The following is a 19,819-nucleotide window of genomic DNA, read 5'->3' as shown; positions in this document are numbered from 1 at the left end:
GGGCGAGGGCCCACCCGTGAAGGCTCACTGCATCCGTTGACAAAGGGAGCCTCTTCCTCAGAGGAGTTCTTCGGCCACACCACGGGAGTGCAGACCCCTCCTGTTTCACTTCAGTAGCCCAGGCTGCACCCTGACCCAGCTACCGCACCGAAGCCCAAGGCCGAAGCGGACCGCCAGGTAGAGCGACTGAGTTCAGAGACTGCTCACCCGCGGGTGCAGGGGCAGCCCCGGCTGTAGTTCCCAGGGCCAGAAGCCCACTGCTTCCAGTGGCTTTTCATGTTCTTTAAAAATCTGGCCGGAAAGTCCAGTCCTCATGCCGTAGAGAGCTAGGCAGCTGTGTCGTGAATGGAGAGGTTGCAGATTTCCCAAAACTGGCTGGACACTCACCTTTTTAAAAAAGTGTCCAGCAGGCTGAGTCCTGCAGCTTTTCCTGTCTAGCTGCCCCTCTCTGTCTACATCAGGGACAAGCAAGGAAGGAGACCACTTCCTCTAGACACCAGACCGTGCTGAACAAACATGCCTGCTGTGTAGCTACATCCACTTCCCAAAAATGACCAAAGCTGGGGAAGCAGGAAACTCCAGGCATATGGTCACCCCTGCTGGACACCGGAATTGCCTCTAGAGAGGAGAGGACGCGAAGGACTCGCCTGCATGGTCTGGAACCATCCCTGGATGGCTCTAGTTATTTCATTAAAAATCGAAAATGGATAAGTGCTTGGCAAAAAAAAAAAAAAAAAAAAAACTTTTTAAGGATTCCTGGGACATTGGAAGAAAGGTGAAAGGAACTGTTTCCTAAAAAGTTAATTCTTAAAAGGAATTTGTCCTGAACCTGATTTTAAAAACCACTCAGAGCCGCAGCAAACAGCTAACCCAGCAAGTTCTTCGTCAGTTCTCGAAAGTCCCAAATCAGACTGTCCCCTTGTCGTGTTCATTCCCTAACAGGTGCCTGTTCACACACCACTGTGCACATGTGCGTGCGGTAAGCCGGGCTCCCACCACGGGCTGGGCTGGGTACACGGTGGCTGAGGGGCAGAACGTGGTGTCACCCTCTTTCAGCTTTGAAAATGGAAGCTGGAGGAGTTTGGAGAAATTTAGAAACTGAGTCCTTCTGTCCCCAGACACGAGGATAGGGCATTCATAATAAGGGCATTGCGTCTGGAAGGCCCTGTGATAAAAAGGAAGGTCCCTCAGAAGGGACACAGATCAGGGCACATCATAATGGGCCATTCTCTTGACATGCCCACTATGTGCCAGAAGCTGGGATTAGGACTTGACACATGTTCTCTTACTCCTCACATAACCTCTGACAGATGACACTGCTCTCTACAAGTCACAAATGAGGAACCGGGTCCTGAGAACCTAAATTGCTCAAAGTAAAGGCGAAGGGGCAGGGGTGGGGGAGTCTGAATCAGATCTGCCTGGAAAGTCTCCCCCGCCCGCTGCACTGCTCCCTGCCCCATACTGTGCTACCCGCTCCTCAGACGGGGCAATCTAAGAAAAGCGAGCGACCTGAATGACACCAGGTGGAGCACAGGCGGCGGGTCAAGAAGGAAGCTTAGTCTTACTTTGTGCTTTGGAGAAACAACTCTGCCAAGGGCAAGAAGAATAATAACTTCAGGACCTCCAGGCATTCCAAACCTGGTAAGACGGTGAGGTCCCTCCTGAGGAGGTAAAGGGGTGACCCTCTGGAGAGAGAGGCATCATCCTGTCTGAGATTGTTCGAATGTTCACAGACACGACGACCCTTGAGAGGCTAGCACAAAAGCCAGAAGTGAGATGGCACACTCACAGGGTCAAGATGCTTCTGTCCTCACCACGAGACCCAGCCCTGACCTTGACTGAGAGAGAGATCAGCATGTGATGTGTATCGAGCCCCGTGCTTTGTGTGCTTTTAAGCACATGAAGGTCCATGTAGAAGCCTTGATTCAGGACTCCACAGATGCGTAAAGCAAAGACCTCTCAGGTTCTGGTTCCTGTATGTTAGAAACCAGATACCATACTATAATGTTAGGAAGAATTCATGCCACCGAAGGGTCATTTACCTTATCAGAGCATTTGCTGTTAGGGTCCCTTTAAAGAGTGAGACCCCGGCTAAGTTTTGAAGGGGTTTTAGCACAGTGCATCCTGGTGCGATCCCACCCAACCTGACCATAAACACATCTGCTGAACCCTGGGAACTGACCCACGGTGGAACCTTGGCTTGTTCGCAAAGCTTCGCTCCGTAAGGAATAGAGACTTTTTTTTTTTTTGAAAAGGTTAATTGAATGCTGGGGGGAAAACTTCTTGCCAAGGCCCTTTATCAGGCCCTTACAGCTCCACCCTCCAGGCCACTCTCTCCAGGGTGAGAAAAGTTTCTCTACCCACGAGGAAGGCATCCCCACTGGTCCAGAGATTGGACGGTTACAGACAGTTACGGGCCATTTCAGAGCCTGTGCCATTATAAATATCATTAGTCCCTTTACCTTCCGTGCCCACCTGGGGATATTCAATTGCTCTCAACCCTGCTAAAAGCACTGGCTCCTTTTGTTGTCGCAGTGAATGAAGGTAACAGGCAGGACGGCTGCTCTAGACATTTATTAAATCGTATGCTGCACCAACACTGCATTGTACTTCACAGGAGACTGGCCACAGACAAAATAAACCACCATGAATCCGCTTTCGGGGGCTTTTTGGCTCCTTTGTCATCCAATATACACTTTGGCAAACAGACCAGTTTACAGACTTCCACTGCAGATCTGAGGTTTCGTTTTTCTATGTGGCATTCTGGCAAGGGAGATACACATTGTACTTTGGTAGTTTGTCTAGGGTGGAGTTTTTCCCACATGTAAACATTTGACTACATGAGTGTGTGCCAGGTGATGAATTAATGGCACCCCTGCCCTTGCATGATCTAAACAGGAGGCCAACACCCTCATCCAGGCTGCAGTGGAGATGAGAGGCTCCGGGAGCCCAGGCGGCCCTACGGGGGAGGGCGCTGGACCGCAGCCACCTGCTCGGAGAAGTGGCACCGCCTGAGGCAGGACCCGCAGCAACAGCCGTGGATTAGAAATCTGAGCAGCATTTAGGTGTGGAAAAAGCAACCCCTAAAAGAACGACAGTCAGATTTGGATTCTTTTTTTTTTTTTTAATTTCTTCCTTTAAGTAAACTGCGTCTGTCTGAAACTGTGTCATGCTCCCCAAAGCCCAGAAAACGAGGAAAACAAGGAGAGAGCTTTCGCCAAGTCGGAGAAGCACAAGATCAATGCCCCAATCACATTATTTCTCAACTGAGACCAAACAGTGACTCAGCTAACAGCATAACTCATGTGTGGGGGCGGGGGAATTCGGACTTGGTCCCAACTTCCTCTGAAGGTGGAGGGCAGATGAGGCTCCCCGCCCCCCAACAGAAGCAGGCAGCCCCGGCCCGCCCCATGTACATGAAAAGAGGCAAAAGTGGCAGCTTTTCGTTTAAAAAGGTTTGTGTCCTCACCTCCGGTCAGAGCAGTGCCCGCGCTGGCCCACGGAGGTGGGGACATGGGAGCGTGCAGGCTGAGCTGCAAGGGAACCCACCACCCGCCACAGCCTTTGCAGGGGGCTGTCTCCCTCCTCTTCTGCAAGTGCCCACAGCTGCCGAGGGCACGTCTGTCTGAAGTCCTGTGCCCCTATCCCCTTGCCCAGCAAAGCCGTTCTGGGTCCAGAGAGTTAAAAAAAAAGAAGAAGAAGAAGAAGAAGAAGAAGAAGACTCCAGAGCAAGGCTGGGCCAAAGCCACATCAGTGGAGCCTCCAAGGGGCCAGTACCTCCCCTCTCCTGGGGAACCTCACTCTGATCTCCAGCACAGATTGCACATAATATCACTTGCTCCCCTGCCAAAGACTGAGCCCATTCAGACCACGTGCTACTCAGCAAGCGAGACTCCTGGTTTGAGTTCAGTTACACAAAGCAAGTCTTGGCTTTGCCAGGCCTGTCGCTGAGGCCCCTGGGTTCCTCCCACAGCCTTATGCTCTCTGCAGCCCCTGGATTCGGTCCAGCACCCGCCGCCTCGAGGGGGAGGGGCGCACTCCGTCTCCTTCAGGGCTCTGAGCTTCTGCGACCAGGGCTGACCACCCAAAGCTTCTCCATGGCAGGGGCTGACGGGGACGACGGGGGCTGGGGTGCGCGCATGACTAACAGGACACCAAAGCAGCGGGGAGGAGGGGAAAGCAGAGGCGGCCAAGCTCCAAATCCCAGAAATCATTGCTCAAAGAGGGACGCTGCCCCCACACTCCCCACCCACCCCGCCCAGCCATTGTGGGGAGCGGGAGCCCTGAAGGCAGCCTCCGTGGCTGTGGAAAGACACCCGTCAGAGCGCCCCCCCCCCGGACCTGAGGAGGGCAGCCACAGCCAGGCCCCTGCCCGCAGGACGAGAACAGCTCCAGTCACTGGGAGCTGGGGCTGTCACCCTCTGTGAGCGTCTTGAAGTCCATGGAGAGAGCTTGTTCTTCCGCCTGGGGGGGCCGCTTCCAGTCGGATCGAGTCAAGATGTAGAGCACGGCCACAGCAAAGCCGGCCAGCAGCAGGCCCAGCACGTTGGCCAGGACACCCTCGGGCTCGAACATGCTGTACTCGGTCCTGCAGGGTCAGGGCAGAAGGGAGGAGCCATCCAAGGAGTCAACATCAGGCCAAGTGCCATTTGCACCTGAGCCAGAAAGATGCCTCGGCCCAGGCCCAGCCCCTCCGTCCCCCACCCAGAGAGAAAGCACCAGGCGGCTAACTCGGCCGAGAACCGGCTCGGAAGGCGGAGGAGGTCCAGGGAAGCGGGACAGGGCTCGGCCTCTGTAGGGATCGCGGCGCGGGACACGCACCCGAGTTTAAACAGCAGCGCCTCCTTCAGGCCCAGCAGGGCGGTGCCCACGGAGAGCAGGAAGATGGCAGCGCCGAAGAAGACGTGCTGTGGGCGGTAGCGGATCCGCAGAGAAAACGAAGCCCCAGGGAACAGGAAGAAGCTAAAGCCCACCAGCCACTGGAAGGAAAGGCGGGGTGGTGCCGGGGACGGGGTTGGCCACCGTCTGACCAACCCAGGGACGTCCCGGGCAGGCTGCAAACCCCTCCACCCACCATGGGTTTCCTCCGTCTTAAGAGCAGTGATGGAGGAGGCACGAAGCACTTGTGGGAAAGGTCCGGGCCCCGGCACCTGAGGCCCGGTCCCACGCATCACACTTGAGCACTGGGGAGGCCGGGCCTGTGGCCAAACACGCGTGCGCAGCTGAAGGGCCCCCCCCGGGACCCAAGATCCCCTCGCCTGCAAAGTCTGGCTTTGTACCCATCTCGGAATCGGAAAGCAGCATCCAGCTGTACTAAAGCACCCCTTTCACCTGCGGACACACCTGGAGAACGGGCCCTTCCGTGGCGTTATTTTAGCCCTGTTCCCCACCCCCCCGCATCGCTGCGAGGCTGAAAGGACTCACCTGCACCAAGTAGAGAACAAAGACGAGGATGCCACACCAGCTGTGCAGGCTGTACAGGTCCGGATAGCCCTTCTTCCTGTGGTAGTCGAACACCGCCACCAGGCCTGGACCAGAGACCAGGGGTCATGTGAGGACAGGCTGATGGGGACGGGAGCAGGTGAGGTGACCCAGGGGAAACCTGATTAGCAGGGATTTCTGGGCTCTTGTCCCAGCAGCCAGTGTCCCTGCCTGGGATGCCTGGAAGGGGGAGGAGGGAGCAGGGCGGCAGGGGTGGGGGTGGGGAGGGCTGAGCCCAGGAACTCACCCACCAGGGCGATGATGAAGGCAAAGACATGCAGCAGCCCGTGCAGGATTTTGGTGGTGCGTTTGGCCTCGTTTCTGAAGACGCGGTAAACCAGCAGGGCTGCGAGAACGAGAGGGAAAGTCGGTGCCCTGGCGGGAGCCGGAGCCTTCGTGCCGCGGGCAGCGAGGAGACACACCTTGGCCAGAGGCGCTCTGAGCTAAGGGCTCCTCCAGGTCCTTCAGCCACAAGAAACCGCAGAGGAAACAAGGCTCCTCTGGGCCCTCTGGCCTTGGGAGCCCTAGCACTGCCCCACCCACTGCCACCTTCCTGTCGGAGGTCTTATGTCCAGGCTTTGGTTTAGCTTGACCCTTCAGTCGCACACAGGAGTCCCCAAGCTTCTGAGCTCATCTTTTGGCTATGATGGTCCTCGCATCGTCCAATTTTGAAGCCTGATCAGAAATTCACTGCTCTCAGGAAGCGGGGCAGGGCCAACACCCCTTGCTGCTACTGGAGAGGAGCTCCGCCTCCAAGTCCAACATCGTGCGCCCCCCACACTCGATTTTTTTTTACCCCAACTTCAAACCGCCCCTGCAGAGGACGCCTTAGCTCCCAGCCCAGCCCCTGGACCTCCCCTCCGTGAAGCACACCCACCCTTGGGTGCTTCTTATCGAAGCCAGAGGTGAAAGAGCTCGGTCAAGTTGGAAAGGACCTGCCACCCACCAACCTCAGTGCCCCTCTTTGGCCCCCCAGTGTCCCCAGGCTCTAAGCCATCTTCCTTCTCTGTCTTTTCTAGAACCTTAGATTTATCTAACAGCAAGAGACCTCTGGGGTGATCGGTCTGCAAACCGCCTCTCAGGAGAGTAGCTCCGAGGGATCACGGCGGGGCGCGGAGACAGGGGCGACTCACCGTCTCCCTGCAGGAAGACCAGGCCTATGACCATGCAGAGGGGGTGCACGTTAAACTGCAAGGCGCTCTCCCAGGCAATGCCTCCTCGGTACTGGCCGAGCCAAGCACCCGTCATGGCCACCACCGTCAGGCCCAGCAGCTGAGAGAAAGCCACATAGTAGGGCAGCGCTCTGGGGGTGGGCGCCATGCTGGCTTGGCTCTCCATGCTGAGGCGGCAGCTGCAGGAAAGACAGCAGAGCTCAGAGGGGCGGCCCACAAGCTCCAAATGATACATCCGAGGGCCCCCGGGGCCGACCTCTGCCCCTGCCCGCTGCGCCCCAGTCCCCCATGCTCTTTGCTGTCGCAGGAATCACCGTCCCACGTCCGAGACCCCTCCCGCCCCCCACCGTGCTTTCCCACTCAGCAGGAGGGCCCAGCTGTCCCCACTGGCAGTGCCCAGAGTTCCACACGCAAAGATGGTACAAAGAAAGGTCCTCCAAATTCTGGGCCAACGCCTGCGCTTTACTTTCTGTTTCTTGAGGCAGTAGATTTTCTCAGGCGGGGTTCACAGGCAAAGTACACAGAAGGAGTCAATTCCTTAAAGGTACAGGGTTAGTCACGGTTTTCTTCCAGATGGATTATAAAGTACATCTGGGGTGAGAAATGGGGATCCCGCCTTGCCCGTGCCTGGTTTTTAACCCTGAAGCTGGCGATGAGACGTAGCCCCCCCACCCCATAGCCCCGCAGGCCTGGGCACAGCCCGGAGCTGGCCTCCACCATGCAGACCCCACTGGGGGCAGGAGCAGCCAAGCAGCCTGTCACCCTTCCTGCCTCCCTTCCCCTCCCATCGAGGGCAGGCTGGAAGGGCACTCCTCCCTCAGGTGAGGCTTCCAAAACTGAAGGCACGATAAATGAGACCTATCAGGTGAGACTTCGCGGCTCAGAGCTGATGGGGTGTCCCATACACATCATTTAACTCACACCATCCTACAAGAGAACAAGTATGTCGCTGTTCTCATTCTACAGACAGGAAAATGGCAGCTCGGGCTGGTGTGGGAAAGCCTCGCTCTGGGGGCCGTGTGGGAGCGGGTTTCCTGGTTCCTCTGTTCAGTCCCCCAGCCTGTCCCCACTGTTTCCACAGCCTCGTCCAGGGTCAGTGTGGCCTGTGCACAGCTCTTCACCCTGAATCTGTTGGATCTCCTGAACCCCGGCCCAGCCTGGCCCACACGCCCCGGAGGATGGGAGGAGGTGAGGCAGGCGGTGAATGGCAAGGCCTCCATCTGCCTTGCCAAGGTGCTGGCAGAGGGCAGAGCACTGTTTCCCCTCCCTAGGGGAAGGTGGCTGCCCGCCTGCCTCCTCCCCACAGTCCCAGCCACCCCCAGCAGCAGTGCAGACATCCTGCTTCTTCTTCATTATCAGAATGACTGCCGAGCAGACGTTAGGCTAACAAATTTTGGGGTCACCCCTCTAACATTGAGCACAAGCTCTCTACCCTTACTGCTGAGAACTGGTTTCCAGTTGGCCTGGCCTCGTCTCCCTGGTGACCGGGCTGTCTTTACCCCTGTTCTCTGCCAGCCTGATAACTGTTGACAATGCCACCATTTAAAAGGGGGCAGGGGTGTGATAATACACACTCCCCATAGGAAACAGATAAAAAAAAAAAAAAACAAGTCATCAACATTTTGATTTATATCTTTATATCCTTTTCTTCTAAAAATATATACATAGTCTTTTATAGAAACAGGATCATACCAGTTTCTAACCTGCTTTTTTAACTTAATGATACGTCATGAATATCTTTTGTTAAACATTTAACTAGACTTCATTTTTTTCACTAAACAACACGAGGTGACCACCTTCGTGCACTTGTCTAATTAACTCCTAAATGGAGAAATGGAATCCTGAGGCAAGAGCTAGGTTCTTTTTCAGTTTGTTTTTGTTTTTGTTTTTTTTCTATATGTTCTGTCAAATCATCTTCCAGGAAACACCCCAATGGCAGATGCGAACACCTGTTTCCAGAAGCCCTGGCAGACAATGAATCTCTATGTCTAGAACTCTTGCCTCTGTTCTTATCTGTCACCTCTATACTGGTGACTCCCAAGTCTAGTGCCAGTCTTGTCTTTATCCTCTGAATTCAAACCCCGTTTCTCACTGTCCACCAATGTCTCTACCTGGATATCCTCAAGCACTTCAAACTCAGCACATCCGAAGTCACACTCCTCTGCTGACCTCCCAGGTAGCTAGTGTGGCTATGCCTCTCCGAGTCCCAGCACCTACACCTCGGCGGACAAGCCACCGAATCCTAGGGTTCCTCCCCCAAGTCTCTCGCCATCGCCTCCCTCCCGACCATCTTCACTGCCACCACCCAAGCCCAGGGGCACAGAGCTCTGAGGCACAGAGCTTGCCCTGTTTCTCTACCCTTCAATTTGCCTCCTGACCCCCCCCCTGCCCCCCAGGTGAGAGACAGACCATCTCATGTGGCCCCACCCCACACAAACAGCCATCCACTCCCCTGCGCCAGCTTAAAACACCAACTCGGTGTCCATCTGCAGGCAGCCCCAGCCCACTCCAGGGACTGTCCAGCTCTCCAGGGCTCAGGGGCAACGCCAGCTGCTGCCAGGCTGCCCTCGGGCCACCCCACACTGCCCCGTGCCACGCTCCCTGCCCCTGCCAACGGTCACCTCCTCCACTTCCCCAGCCCACCCTCCACCACAACCTGAAACGGGCATTGTGTTCACCACTTTGTCCCCCTCCTCCACGTCCCCAAGGCTGGCCTGGAGCTTACTTACCCTCGCGGGTGTCCTGTCCTGTGAGCTGGTGGGACCTCTGGGCTGAAGCACCCCGCGAGCTCCTTGTAGGCAGACGGTGCGCCTCACTCCTCCCGTGTCCTCTGGGAGCTAATCCTTTGCCCGGACTCTGACAGGCAGGATGCGCCGAAGAGCAATGCTGTCCTCCCCTCCTTGATTAGATTCATCCCCAGAGAGCCCGGGGCGGCCGGAATCTGATTAGCTCTGAATTAGGAAAAACAAAAGGAACATGCTCTGCTGCTGGTGAACCCGCCACAGCTTCTTTCTGCCAAGGGGAGTGAATCGCAAGGACAGAGATGGGAACTCAGGGCCGCCGAGGACCGTCACCCCTGTACCTTGGAGCCACTCGGTGGTAAGGCAGGCCAAAGCCAGCTTTTTTTCCCTCCCAACCAATCTCCCAGTGAGACAGGCAGAAATTGGAGTGAGGGTCTCTTCGAATCTGTGATAAGAAGTATGGGTACAAGGAGGACAAAGAGTAAAAGCGGCCAAATATATGGTGACGGAAGGAGACCAGGCTTCGGGGGGTAAGTATTGTTGTACTGTAAAGTGGTACACCAGGAATTCTTACAGTGTTATTAACCAATGTTACCAAATAAATTTACTTTTTTAAAAAAGCTCCTAAAACCCTTGGAATTTACCAAGTGAAGAAAATGATAAAGGTGTCTTATGTTGTGTCAGTGGAGCCCCTAGGTAACCTAAGAATGGGGAGGGGGGAGGGCTGGTTGCCGCAGGAACCAACCGTGAGTGAATACAGGGATGGGCCTTCCGATTTCACTCGCGCCCCCTCAGCCTCCAGAGAGGAGAGAGGGGCTGTAGATTGAGTTTAATTGGCCAAGGCCAATGATTTAATCAATCATGCCTGTGTAATGAGGACTCCATAAGAACCCAAAAGGATGGAGTCCAGGGCCTCCAGGTTGATGAACATGTGGAGATCAGGGACACTGGCCCACCCTAGTTCCCTGGGGACTGAAGCTCCAGTGCTCCTGACCCTTACAGACCTCACCCTATGCCCCTCTTCCATCTGGCTGTTCCCGATGTTCTATCCTTTTATAATAAACCAGGATCTAGTAAGTAAAATGGTTTCTGAGTTCTGAGAGCAGCTCTAGAGAATTAATCGAACCTAAGGAGGGGGTCCTGGGAATCTCTTGTATACAGCCCTTTGATCAGCAGCACATGTAACAACCTGGTCTTGCGATTGGGGGCAGGGAGCAGGCGGTCTTCCGAGCCTCTAACCTGAGGGATCTGATGCTATCTCCAGGAACGCAGTGTCAGAACTGAGCTGAATTGTAGGACACCCAGTCAGTGTCTGCTGAGAACTGGAGAACTGCTTGGTGGTGTTGAAAAGAAATTACACACTGGAATAGTGCAATGACTATGTGTGGCTGTAACACTCTGCACTGTAAATTTACATCCCGAATGCCCTTGAAAGTCAGACCCCTAATACTGTTTGCAGCCCACAGTGGCGGAGTGGAGATGCGTGCTTGTGTTTGCTGGGAGGACAGGGGACCTTGCGGCGAGGGGACCCCTGCTCTGAACTCGGCACCTCCCATTCTCTTATTTAAACTTCTCAAGAACACGACCAGGTTGTTACATGTGCTGCCGATCAATCCCAATTTGATGGATGAAACTGGGGCTCAAAGAGGATAAATGACGTGCCCAAAATTATCAGCAGCAACTAGCTGCTTGACTCAATTGTTTCTTGAGCACTTACTATATGCCAGACACTTTGCTAGAGGCTGGAACTCTACAGGTCAGACATGGTCCCTGCCTTCAAGCGGCTCGTAGATAAGTTGCAGAGCAGAGGCAGATTTTAATGTAAAGGGTAGTAAGGATTCATGCCACGAGTTAAACTCAGGCCTCCGAGAGCTTTTTCCACTGTACACACTGAAGAGTGTCCCCTACTTTAATACTCTCCAGTGGCACGCTCCTCCAGCTCGTCTTTGAGTTGGTTGTCTGTTGCGGTGCGACTCTGTACTTTCTAACACCCAGTCCCTAGGGCAGAGATGTCACGCTTTCCAAATACCGAAGCCGGTCCAGGATCTGAACGTGTGCTTGCCAAGGAAGACACTGAACCGGGGCTGCAAGACAGTCTCTCCCCATCCCATGCCAGTCCTCTTGTGTCTTCCTCATCCCTGGGGGAACCATGCTCCTCAAGCGGTTTAAACCCAAGTCACATGAGCACCGGTGCCCCCTGTGGACTCTCCTGGGAGGAAAGGCAGCAGGGCCAGAACCACTGGTTGAGAGAGAAGGGGTGACAGGAGCGCAAGCTACTTGCAAGATCTTCATGTCAGTTGCTCCAAAGGCAGCTCTCCTGGTCCATGTGGGCTCCAGGTAAACAGGCAACCGGGAGGAAGCCAGAGATGAAGAATGGCATTTTGAATTACGGGAGCCCAAGCTGTCTCTGCCATACCCCCTTCTAAGTCCAAGTATGAGGGGTGACAGGAAAACTCACACCAAGCAAGACCTTGGGCAAGCCTATGCCTTGCCCCTTATAGGAGAGCTCACAGTCAGTAAGATCTAAGTATGAAAAATCCAGATTTACAAAAAAGACAAAGTAGTGAGTGGTTCTGCGCTCTATAGATGATGAACTGAAAGTTTCCTTCAGCAACATTGCTTATTCAGTTCAACAAAATTGACAGCCCATCTTTGTGCAAGGAGGGGCTGCTTCCGATGCTGGGGGATTCGGAGAAGACTTTTCAATGACAGTGGATGGAATCCGACCTATCCACAAACGCGTTTTCATCTGAAACGGTGAAATCGCTTGAGATTCACTCCCTAGTAAGCAAATGCCTTTCGGTCATGCTCCTTCATTTCCCCGTCTGGACAATGAGAACACTCATGCTCTTCCTTCCTACCCAGGTTGGCCCCCCGGGACCCCGGCTGTTCTTGGGCTTCCTGTGTTCCCAGAACAGAAGTTTCAAGGACCTGGAAGCAGCCACTCTTGGCCCCACAGGTTTCCTTTGTCCAGGAGAGCAGGGTCTTAGAACCAGAGGGAGCGCATGTGGCCCCTTACACTGCCACCCTCCTTCCTCTGTCAGAGCACAGGATGGGGGTGACAGATCTCTGGCAGCTTCTGGAACAGTCACTCCTCCCCTCCCACATACACCTGAGTCAGACTCCACTTAATGAAATCAGACAGGAACAGGAACTACCCGCAGGGCTCAAACGTGTTAAGCATCACTCTCTCTCCCCATGCTCACTGTGAGTCATTAAAAGGTCACCAGGCTTAATCTCATTATGGGGACCAGACACTGCACATGTCCTACAGCCTAGAAGCCGGGGGCCTGGCCACCAAGCTCCTTATCAACAACAGGGTTTTAACTGAGTTAGAAAAGACGGTGTTGGGGGCCGGGACTAGATCTTTTCCTGATGGGTGAGGCAGGTAAACAGCTCAATTGTCCTAGAATGTCCTACAATGTCCTAGAATAGGAGGAAAGAGAAGGCAAAGTGAGGGCTGAGCTGCTAGGCAGGGCGCTCTGTTACCACTCGCACCAAGGAGCCCCCAGGAAGAAAGCAGAGCTTGCAGTCAGGCGAGGAGCCTGGTTTTCTCAGCACCAGGGCTCCCGTTACTTGTAGGGACCCTTCAGAAATGTTTTGATTTGTGTTAAAATCAGGAGGAAAAAAAAAAATTTAGGGTTGAAGAAAATGTTTTATTTAATTTAATTATTTTTACACCTACAGCACCTGGTCTTCCTAGGCGATCTCCCATCCAAGTACTAACCAGGGTCGACCCTGCTTAGCTTCCAAGATCAGACAGGACCATATGTTTTATTTTATTTTTAAATCCAGCTTAGATGTTTGCCAACACAGGTGCTATATATATGTACATATATATACGTATATATGTACATATATGTATATATGTATGTGTGTGTGTGTGTGTGTGTGTGTGTTTTTTTTTTTTAAATAGATGAAGGGGCCCATGATGGCAAAAGTGCCTAGGGCTCATGTAAGTTACAATGCAGCCCTGGTCAACGGAATGTGATTAGTGACTGTGTGCTCCCAGACAAGCAAGTCCCTTGTCTGAGCCTCCTTCCTCGTTCATAAGGCAGGAAGATACTGAGACTATTTTACTGGCCTGAAGCAAAGATTAAGTGGAATAAATATCTACCGTGCCTAGCACAGTGCCTGCAACACAGTACGCATTTAATCAGTAATCTAACGAAAACTAAATCTGGTCTTGATAGGGCCTTAGGAAGTCACACATCAGAAGCTGTTAACACATGAGGTTTAGAGCTACAGAGAGCCAGATAGCAGTGGACAGCAAGACATCCTCTAAGAAATCCACTCCCTTATGTCTACCATCAGCTCCCCGCTAGGCAGAGCCTTTTGGATCTGGGGTGGATTCCTCCACCACCGACTTCTAACGCTGCTGAACCAGTCCATTTGAGCAGAAGCCCAGGCTCTGCCTAACAAGAAGGTGACACGGCAGGGAAGCAGCAGGACAAGCAGGATGGTTCCACCTCCGGATCCGGGAGGCTCCTCCTACATGGGGGCAGGGTTGTAGCAGCCCTTTGTGACTCACTTTGACATTTACAAGTTACTTATGTATTCTGCCTCAGTCCAATTTCACAAGAGATATCAAGGTATCTATGAGAATGTGGCAGTTTTGGTTTTGGGTTTTGGGGTTTTTTTGTTTTTTGGGTTTTTTTTTCATTCTCCCTGAAAATGAAGAAACAGGATCCAGGCATCCTAAGATGGAGCTTCATTTAATGAGTCTTAGAAAATCCTCAAAGAACACCAGGACAGAATGAATGAGAGGAGATAGATAGACAACCAGAAGAGAGAGGGACTTGGGAGGGGTGCGGGCCTCTGAAGACCTGTCAGGACTCCAAGGTCTGCATGGCTCTCTGTGGTCCCCTGGGGGTAAGAGCAGGCAAAGAGGGAAGGTGGCCCTGCCATCACCTTGGTGTCAAAGGCAGCAGCATATCCCTTAGCTCCGTTCTGCATCCCCTGTACCCCAGTTCAGGACCCACCAAGACCAACCCAATGAGTCAGGATTTCCCAAACAGGAAACGCTTACCAAGAAGCTGAGGATGTTAAGGACAGCAAGGAAGGGATCTGCTAACCGGACATGTCGACCCAAGGCCCTGCTACGGGGAAAAATGTGAGGCGGTGGGAGGTGAAGCAGTTGGCAGTCTCGGTTTCAGGTTTCGAAAGACCAGTGGTGGCAAGCGTCGACCACTACTCCTATCTTATGCCCTACTTCTTGCTGTATGAGCCATAGACCCATAGATAGACTCGGGGTCACCTGCCCCTCCATTCTAACTTCCGCAGAGACCCCGCACAGAGTTAGACCCGGAGCCCGAGGCTGACCTCTCAGAAAGAAGCAAGACAAGCTCTTCAACTTCAGGTCTTGCTCCACCTCCCACTCCGCCCCAAGCCGGAGAAAGCAGATGAGTCAGGTATGGCGCCAGGTGAGGGCAGAAAACAAGGCTCGCTGCGGCTTCCGGAGCCTGGCCTGTCCCGCCACCCCACACCCACATACACACCTGGACCCGCCCCGCCCCCGCACACCTGGCCCCCTCCCTGATTCCGCACCCGGGCTCCGCTCCCCGCACCGGCCCGGGCCGCCTACCTGGCCGGGCGCAGGGCCCCGAGCTCGTCCCCGCCGTGCAGCTCACCCGCCCGCGAGCTCCCAGCTCAGCGCCGGGGCTGCTCGGCCGGTTCCGCGAGCCCCGGCGTCGCCATGACGACCGGGCGGCGGCGGGTTGGCGGCTCAGCGGGCGACGCGAGGGTCACGCGGGGGGCCGGAAGTGACCTGGCGCGTCCCGGCCCCCGATGGGCCCCGCGTCCCGACAGGGCCGCGCCAGACCCGGGCCCAAACCTGGACGCCCGCGTGGCGCTGAGGGGCGGAAAGGCAGCCGCCGTGACCCGCCTTCTGGACCCGAGCTCGGGTAACCTTCCGCATCCGGGCCTCGCGACCTGGCCGGCGGGGTCCCTCACGTTCGGGGGAGCATGGGGACCTGAGACCTCGTGGGTGTGGAGGGGGCCCTCCCGGCCCAGGCCTGACTCGGAGCCGCGGGCGAAGCCGGGGGGAGGCGCGGGGACGCAGACTGGGCCCACGCGCGGAGGGAAGGGGGTGCCAGGCAGGTGCGCGAGCCCGCCGTGGCCTGGTCCTCCCTCTCTTCCCTCCCTCCTGCCGCCCCTCGCCCCGCCCCGGGCTCAGGTGGCCACTAGGTGTCAGACACGGCCCGGGCCTTAGCCCACGTTGCAGCTCCCGCAGCCCCGGGGGACACGCCCCTTCCTTCCCAGCCCCAAAGGGGAGATTTCACTTTACAAGAAAGCTGGACAACCCTCTCTCTCTCAGCTCTACCCTTCCCCTCCCCACCCCACACACACACTAGGTGACATTTTGCCCCATTTCCCAAGCCATGGAGCTTTGCTGAGACAAACTACCCAAACCCCCAAGTCAGCCAGCCTCAGTATACAAATCAGCCTCTCGTGAAGGCCTGCTAAGAGAGGGCCAGGCCAAGGCCAAGGCTAGGTAGCGGCCAGCCCCTAGTGCAGCCCCAGTCCAGGTCCTTTTTTCAGGAAATGCTGTGGGTAGATAAGCAGCTCAGAACAAAGGGTTCTTTCCTGTGGGCTTGCTGGCAAGATGCACCAAAGGCCTGGGGGTAGGAGGGAAATGGGGTTTCCTCCCCCGGAGACATAAATGAACTTCAGCAAAGGGACACCCCTCCCCCACCTGCCCCCAGCACTGTGGGCTTCCCATGGGCGGGCCTTGGGAGCCATACCCCCTTAAAGAGAGAACAGTCTCAAGCACATGGCAAAGCAACCAAGGGTGCCCACTGCACGAACACAGCTGGGCCCAGCTCCTCAGAGTGACCAAGCTTAAACCTTCCATGAACATAAATTTTGTTGGGGTAGCTTTCCAGTCGGAGGGAGTTCATGGACATTTTAAATTAAGAAACAGCTTCCTTAGGGTGCCAACAGGCAAACAGCAGGCAACAAACACCTTGTGAGTCGAATGTGGACCTGAGCCATTTCTGGGGTAGGGAGGTGCACAGAGGAGCAGAGCCTCCCTGTGAACTTGGTGCGAGTGCCATGAGCCCCTTCCAAAGCCAGGAGAGAGACTCCTGCTGAGGCAGGATGGGGCCCTTTGAGTCCCTCCCCCTCCCCCCACCACCCCCCACACGGCCATGCGCTCCCCTCAGGAGAGAGTGCACCCTGCCAGCGGTGCCCTCAGGGGTCTGCCTAAAGTGTGGAGATGGAGGCAGCGCTCTGAGTGAGGCAGGGTGCCTCCATGGGGACCAGCCGCATGGGGTCTTAGCAATAAGGGTTCATGGCACCACCCAACCATTTTAAAGTGCAGGTGATCCCACTAGACTACATTCAAGCACTGGGACCCTGTGGCCTTGACCCCTGTTGTCAGAATCCCCAATCCAGAATGACAGACACTCTCCCTTCCTCCCCCTCCCTGCTGCTGAGACTCCTGCCTCAGAAGCCAGAAGAGCATCTACCCTATAGCTGGGGGAGGGGTGAGCAAGGAGAGCAGCCTCAAGGTCCCTTCCTGGGGTCTGAGAATGTGGCCCAGGACATTTTCCATGCAAACATTCCCCTTCGCACACTCACAGAATTACACTAGACTTTATGTTTTTCAGAGTCACCAAGTCCACTCCCGCCTCTCCTTTGGCACGCCCGTCCCCCTACACACACGCACATCATCATCATCATCATCATCATCATCATCACTTGGCTCATTCCTTCACATCTCAACTCTGAACATTCCCTCCTCAGGCCTTCCCCAACCATCCAGTCCAGTAGTTGGGGTCGGGGTTTAAAATGCAGGGAGAGACCCTAGATTAAGCATGTAGTGACAGTTCTGGAAAACCACGCCTTGCGCTCACCCTGTTCTTTAGCCAAAAGTATTTAAAGGACAGGAAGAAGCAGGACAGCAGCATGCGCCATGTAAACAGGATCTCAAATCCCCCAGCACCTGGCTGATCACATCTGCCCTTGCTAAGATGACCAGATTTAGAAAGAAGGAAAAAACCAGGAGGCCCAGTTAAATTTGAATTTAATATTTTTTGGCATAAGTACGTCCCACATATTATATGTAGTATACTAAAAAGGTATTCATTGTTTATCTGAAATTCAAATCGAACTCGGTGTCCTGTACTTTATCTGGCAATCCTACTCTCGTTCCTATGTGGGAAGTACAAGAGAGGGGCCTCCTAGCCATTCTGACCCTGCGAGCAAAGTGTCCCCACCCCCAGCAGGCTGAAACACCCAGTTAACTCCTCTTGGGCACGTGCTTCAGGCAGAGGCCTTAACCCCGGACTGCAGAGAGTACAGGAGAGGAGATGGTCCCCAGTTCTAAGGCATGGTAAGATGCAGACACACAAAATTCATTTACTCTTTACAACGGTCTGATCGAATCTCTTCCACGTGCCAGGTGCCGGGCGACATTGAGGATATAACAATGAACGTGACAGGCACAGCCTTGTTCTCCTAGGCCTTAACAGTCAGCACGTAGAAAGGGTCAGAGAAGGCTTCTGGGGCGTGTGACATCGAATCATAGAACTACAGGACTGGCAGGGGTTAACCTGGCAAAGGGACAGGAGGGAGAGGACAGGAGTGTCCCTGGCCAAAGGAACAAGAGCTCGCTGTGCTGGAAGGCAGAGGAGGCCTAACCAGCACACCCTCGGGGCTCACGGCCACCAAGGTAATCAGCATGTGTGCGCCAGCTCTGGGAGGTGGCCTCGCCTCGAGATGGCAAGACATCTACCCCGACAGGATACAGAAGGCTGAGGAATTTGCTCCAACTTCCTTGAAAAGAAAACTAGTCAGAATCTGAAAGTGCTTGGCTACTTTGATGAGTTTAAAATGGAACTATAAACACTCAGGGAGAAAACCTGTCTTCTAGGTTCAGGGCAGCGAAGGTGGCCAGAGAAGGAACAGCCCCAGCGGGAGCGTCCGGCAGAGCAGGAGCGATGGTGGCAGGAGAGGCGGTGAGGCAGGGGATCGGCCACAAGCTTCCTGAGCCTCCGATGAAGACAGTGAGTCACCTGGGACCTCCAGCATTTGAGAGGATGGGACTGAGGGACATCACAGGCTGTGGGTCCCAGCTGCCCCCGAGGCTGATCCAGTGGAGAAAACGGCTTAGACAAACACGAGTGACCTACCTGCCCACGAGCCAAAACAACACTGCAGGATGGATGGAGAAGCGTCGAGAATCAGGACGGTCAGGCCAGCTTTTACCTTTGCCAGGCACTGAGGGAAGAAGGTGTGGGATGGACATGCAGTGGTGGGGACCAGCCAGGTGCAAGAGGTGGCATGACAGCACCGGGTACCCAAGGCGGGAGGCAACAAAAGAGGTGGCTTTTCCCAGCCTCCCGATGTGTTCCTGTGAGGCCCTCTGGGAAAGGGAGGGGTCAGGAAGAAGTAATTTTCTCTTCTCCTCCCTCCCTACTTTCCTTCCTTCCTCCCTTCCTTCCTCCTTTTCTTCCTTTCTTTCAACAAAGTTTTATTGGATACTACTTGCGTCAGGCACTGTTCTAGGCCCTAGAGAGACAGTAGTCAACGAGACAGACAAGGTCCCTGCTTCGTGTGACTTACGTGAAGCGAGGAAGACAGATCATTAAAAAGTACATCAACAAGCAGACGACATGTGTACACAACACATCCGTATGGACGCAGAGGCCTGGTAGCACGTAGCAACAAGTGGATGAAGAAAATAAAGCAGGGGAAAGGCCCAGCGCGTCACGGGAGGGAGGACACTGTCGAGGGGTGCTAGAGCCTAGTGGGGGTGCAGCCACGTGAAGATCTAGAGGAAGGTCATTCCAGCGGAGGGAAGAGGATGGAAGGGCAAAGGCCCGAGCAGGTGAGGCAAGGGGGGGCCTGCCCTCTGCTCCCTCCCAGCTCAGGGCAAATTAGCAGCCTGTGGAGATCGAAGGCAGGAATACGAACAGGCCCTTCGAGAGGGCAGAGGGGAAGACACGAGGGTGAGGTGTGGAGCAGGGCCCTCCCCGCGGTTCCTGGGGCATCCGAGTCGCCATAGGCCTGTCCTAGTTGCGTCTGAACTTGACCGTGTCCTCCACGCACTGGAGAATCTGGACATTGGGTCACGCTCAGCAGGGCACCACCAAGCTCCCCTCGTCCAGCCCAGAAGGTTTGCTCTGTGGCTGGTCGTGTGTCCTGAGCAGGAGGCATCGGCCCCAACTCACCTTGGCCACCTTTTCCCCTCCAGGGAGGAAATCATGAGGAGTCTGTGTCCAGGTCGTGTCCTCAAACCTCACCTCCCTGCTTCTCTCCCTCAGTCAGTCAGTCAGTCGGTCGGTCAGTCAGTCAGTCAGCAAACATGGGAGACTTGCTACGTGAGTGCTAAAAGCACTGCAGAGAGCAAGAAACACCCAGAGGAGCCAGACCGTGAGGCCTGGGACAACGGGAAGGCCACGGCATTGGATGGTGTCAGCA

The 19,819-nt window shown here is 54.9% G+C and overlaps 1 protein-coding gene and 1 long non-coding RNA gene across 3 annotated transcripts; one reads left to right on the top strand and one right to left on the bottom strand.

Annotated features, from left to right (window-relative positions):
• Positions 1-2,559: 2,559 nt before the first annotated feature.
• CYB561 (cytochrome b561) lies at positions 2,560-15,129 on the bottom strand. Its single transcript, XM_039859124.1, has 7 exons — positions 14,979-15,129; positions 9,383-9,604; positions 6,615-6,832; positions 5,729-5,827; positions 5,425-5,528; positions 4,822-4,979; positions 2,560-4,588 (listed from the first exon to the last, which is right to left on the bottom strand). The coding sequence occupies exons 3-7, from the start codon at positions 6,817-6,819 to the stop codon at positions 4,396-4,398; spliced, it is 759 nt and encodes a 252-aa protein (XP_039715058.1). The 5' UTR covers positions 6,820-6,832; positions 9,383-9,604; positions 14,979-15,129; the 3' UTR covers positions 2,560-4,395.
• On the top strand, positions 14,537-19,007 carry LOC120599967 (uncharacterized). Of its 2 annotated transcripts, none has more exons than XR_005652030.1 (2): positions 14,537-14,805; positions 18,270-19,007. It is a non-coding gene; the product is annotated as an uncharacterized LOC120599967 (long non-coding RNA). The 2 variants fall into 2 exon arrangements; XR_005652029.1 differs by lacking the exon at positions 14,537-14,805 and adding an exon at positions 15,157-15,297.
• The last annotated feature ends 812 nt before the right edge of the window (positions 19,008-19,819 follow it).

The sequence above is a fragment of the Pteropus medius genome, unplaced genomic scaffold (assembly GCF_902729225.1).
Source record: "Pteropus medius unplaced genomic scaffold, Ma_sr-lr_union100, whole genome shotgun sequence".
Lineage (NCBI taxonomy): Eukaryota > Metazoa > Chordata > Mammalia > Chiroptera > Pteropodidae > Pteropus > Pteropus medius.
This window is presented reverse-complemented; position numbering and strand designations above follow the sequence as displayed.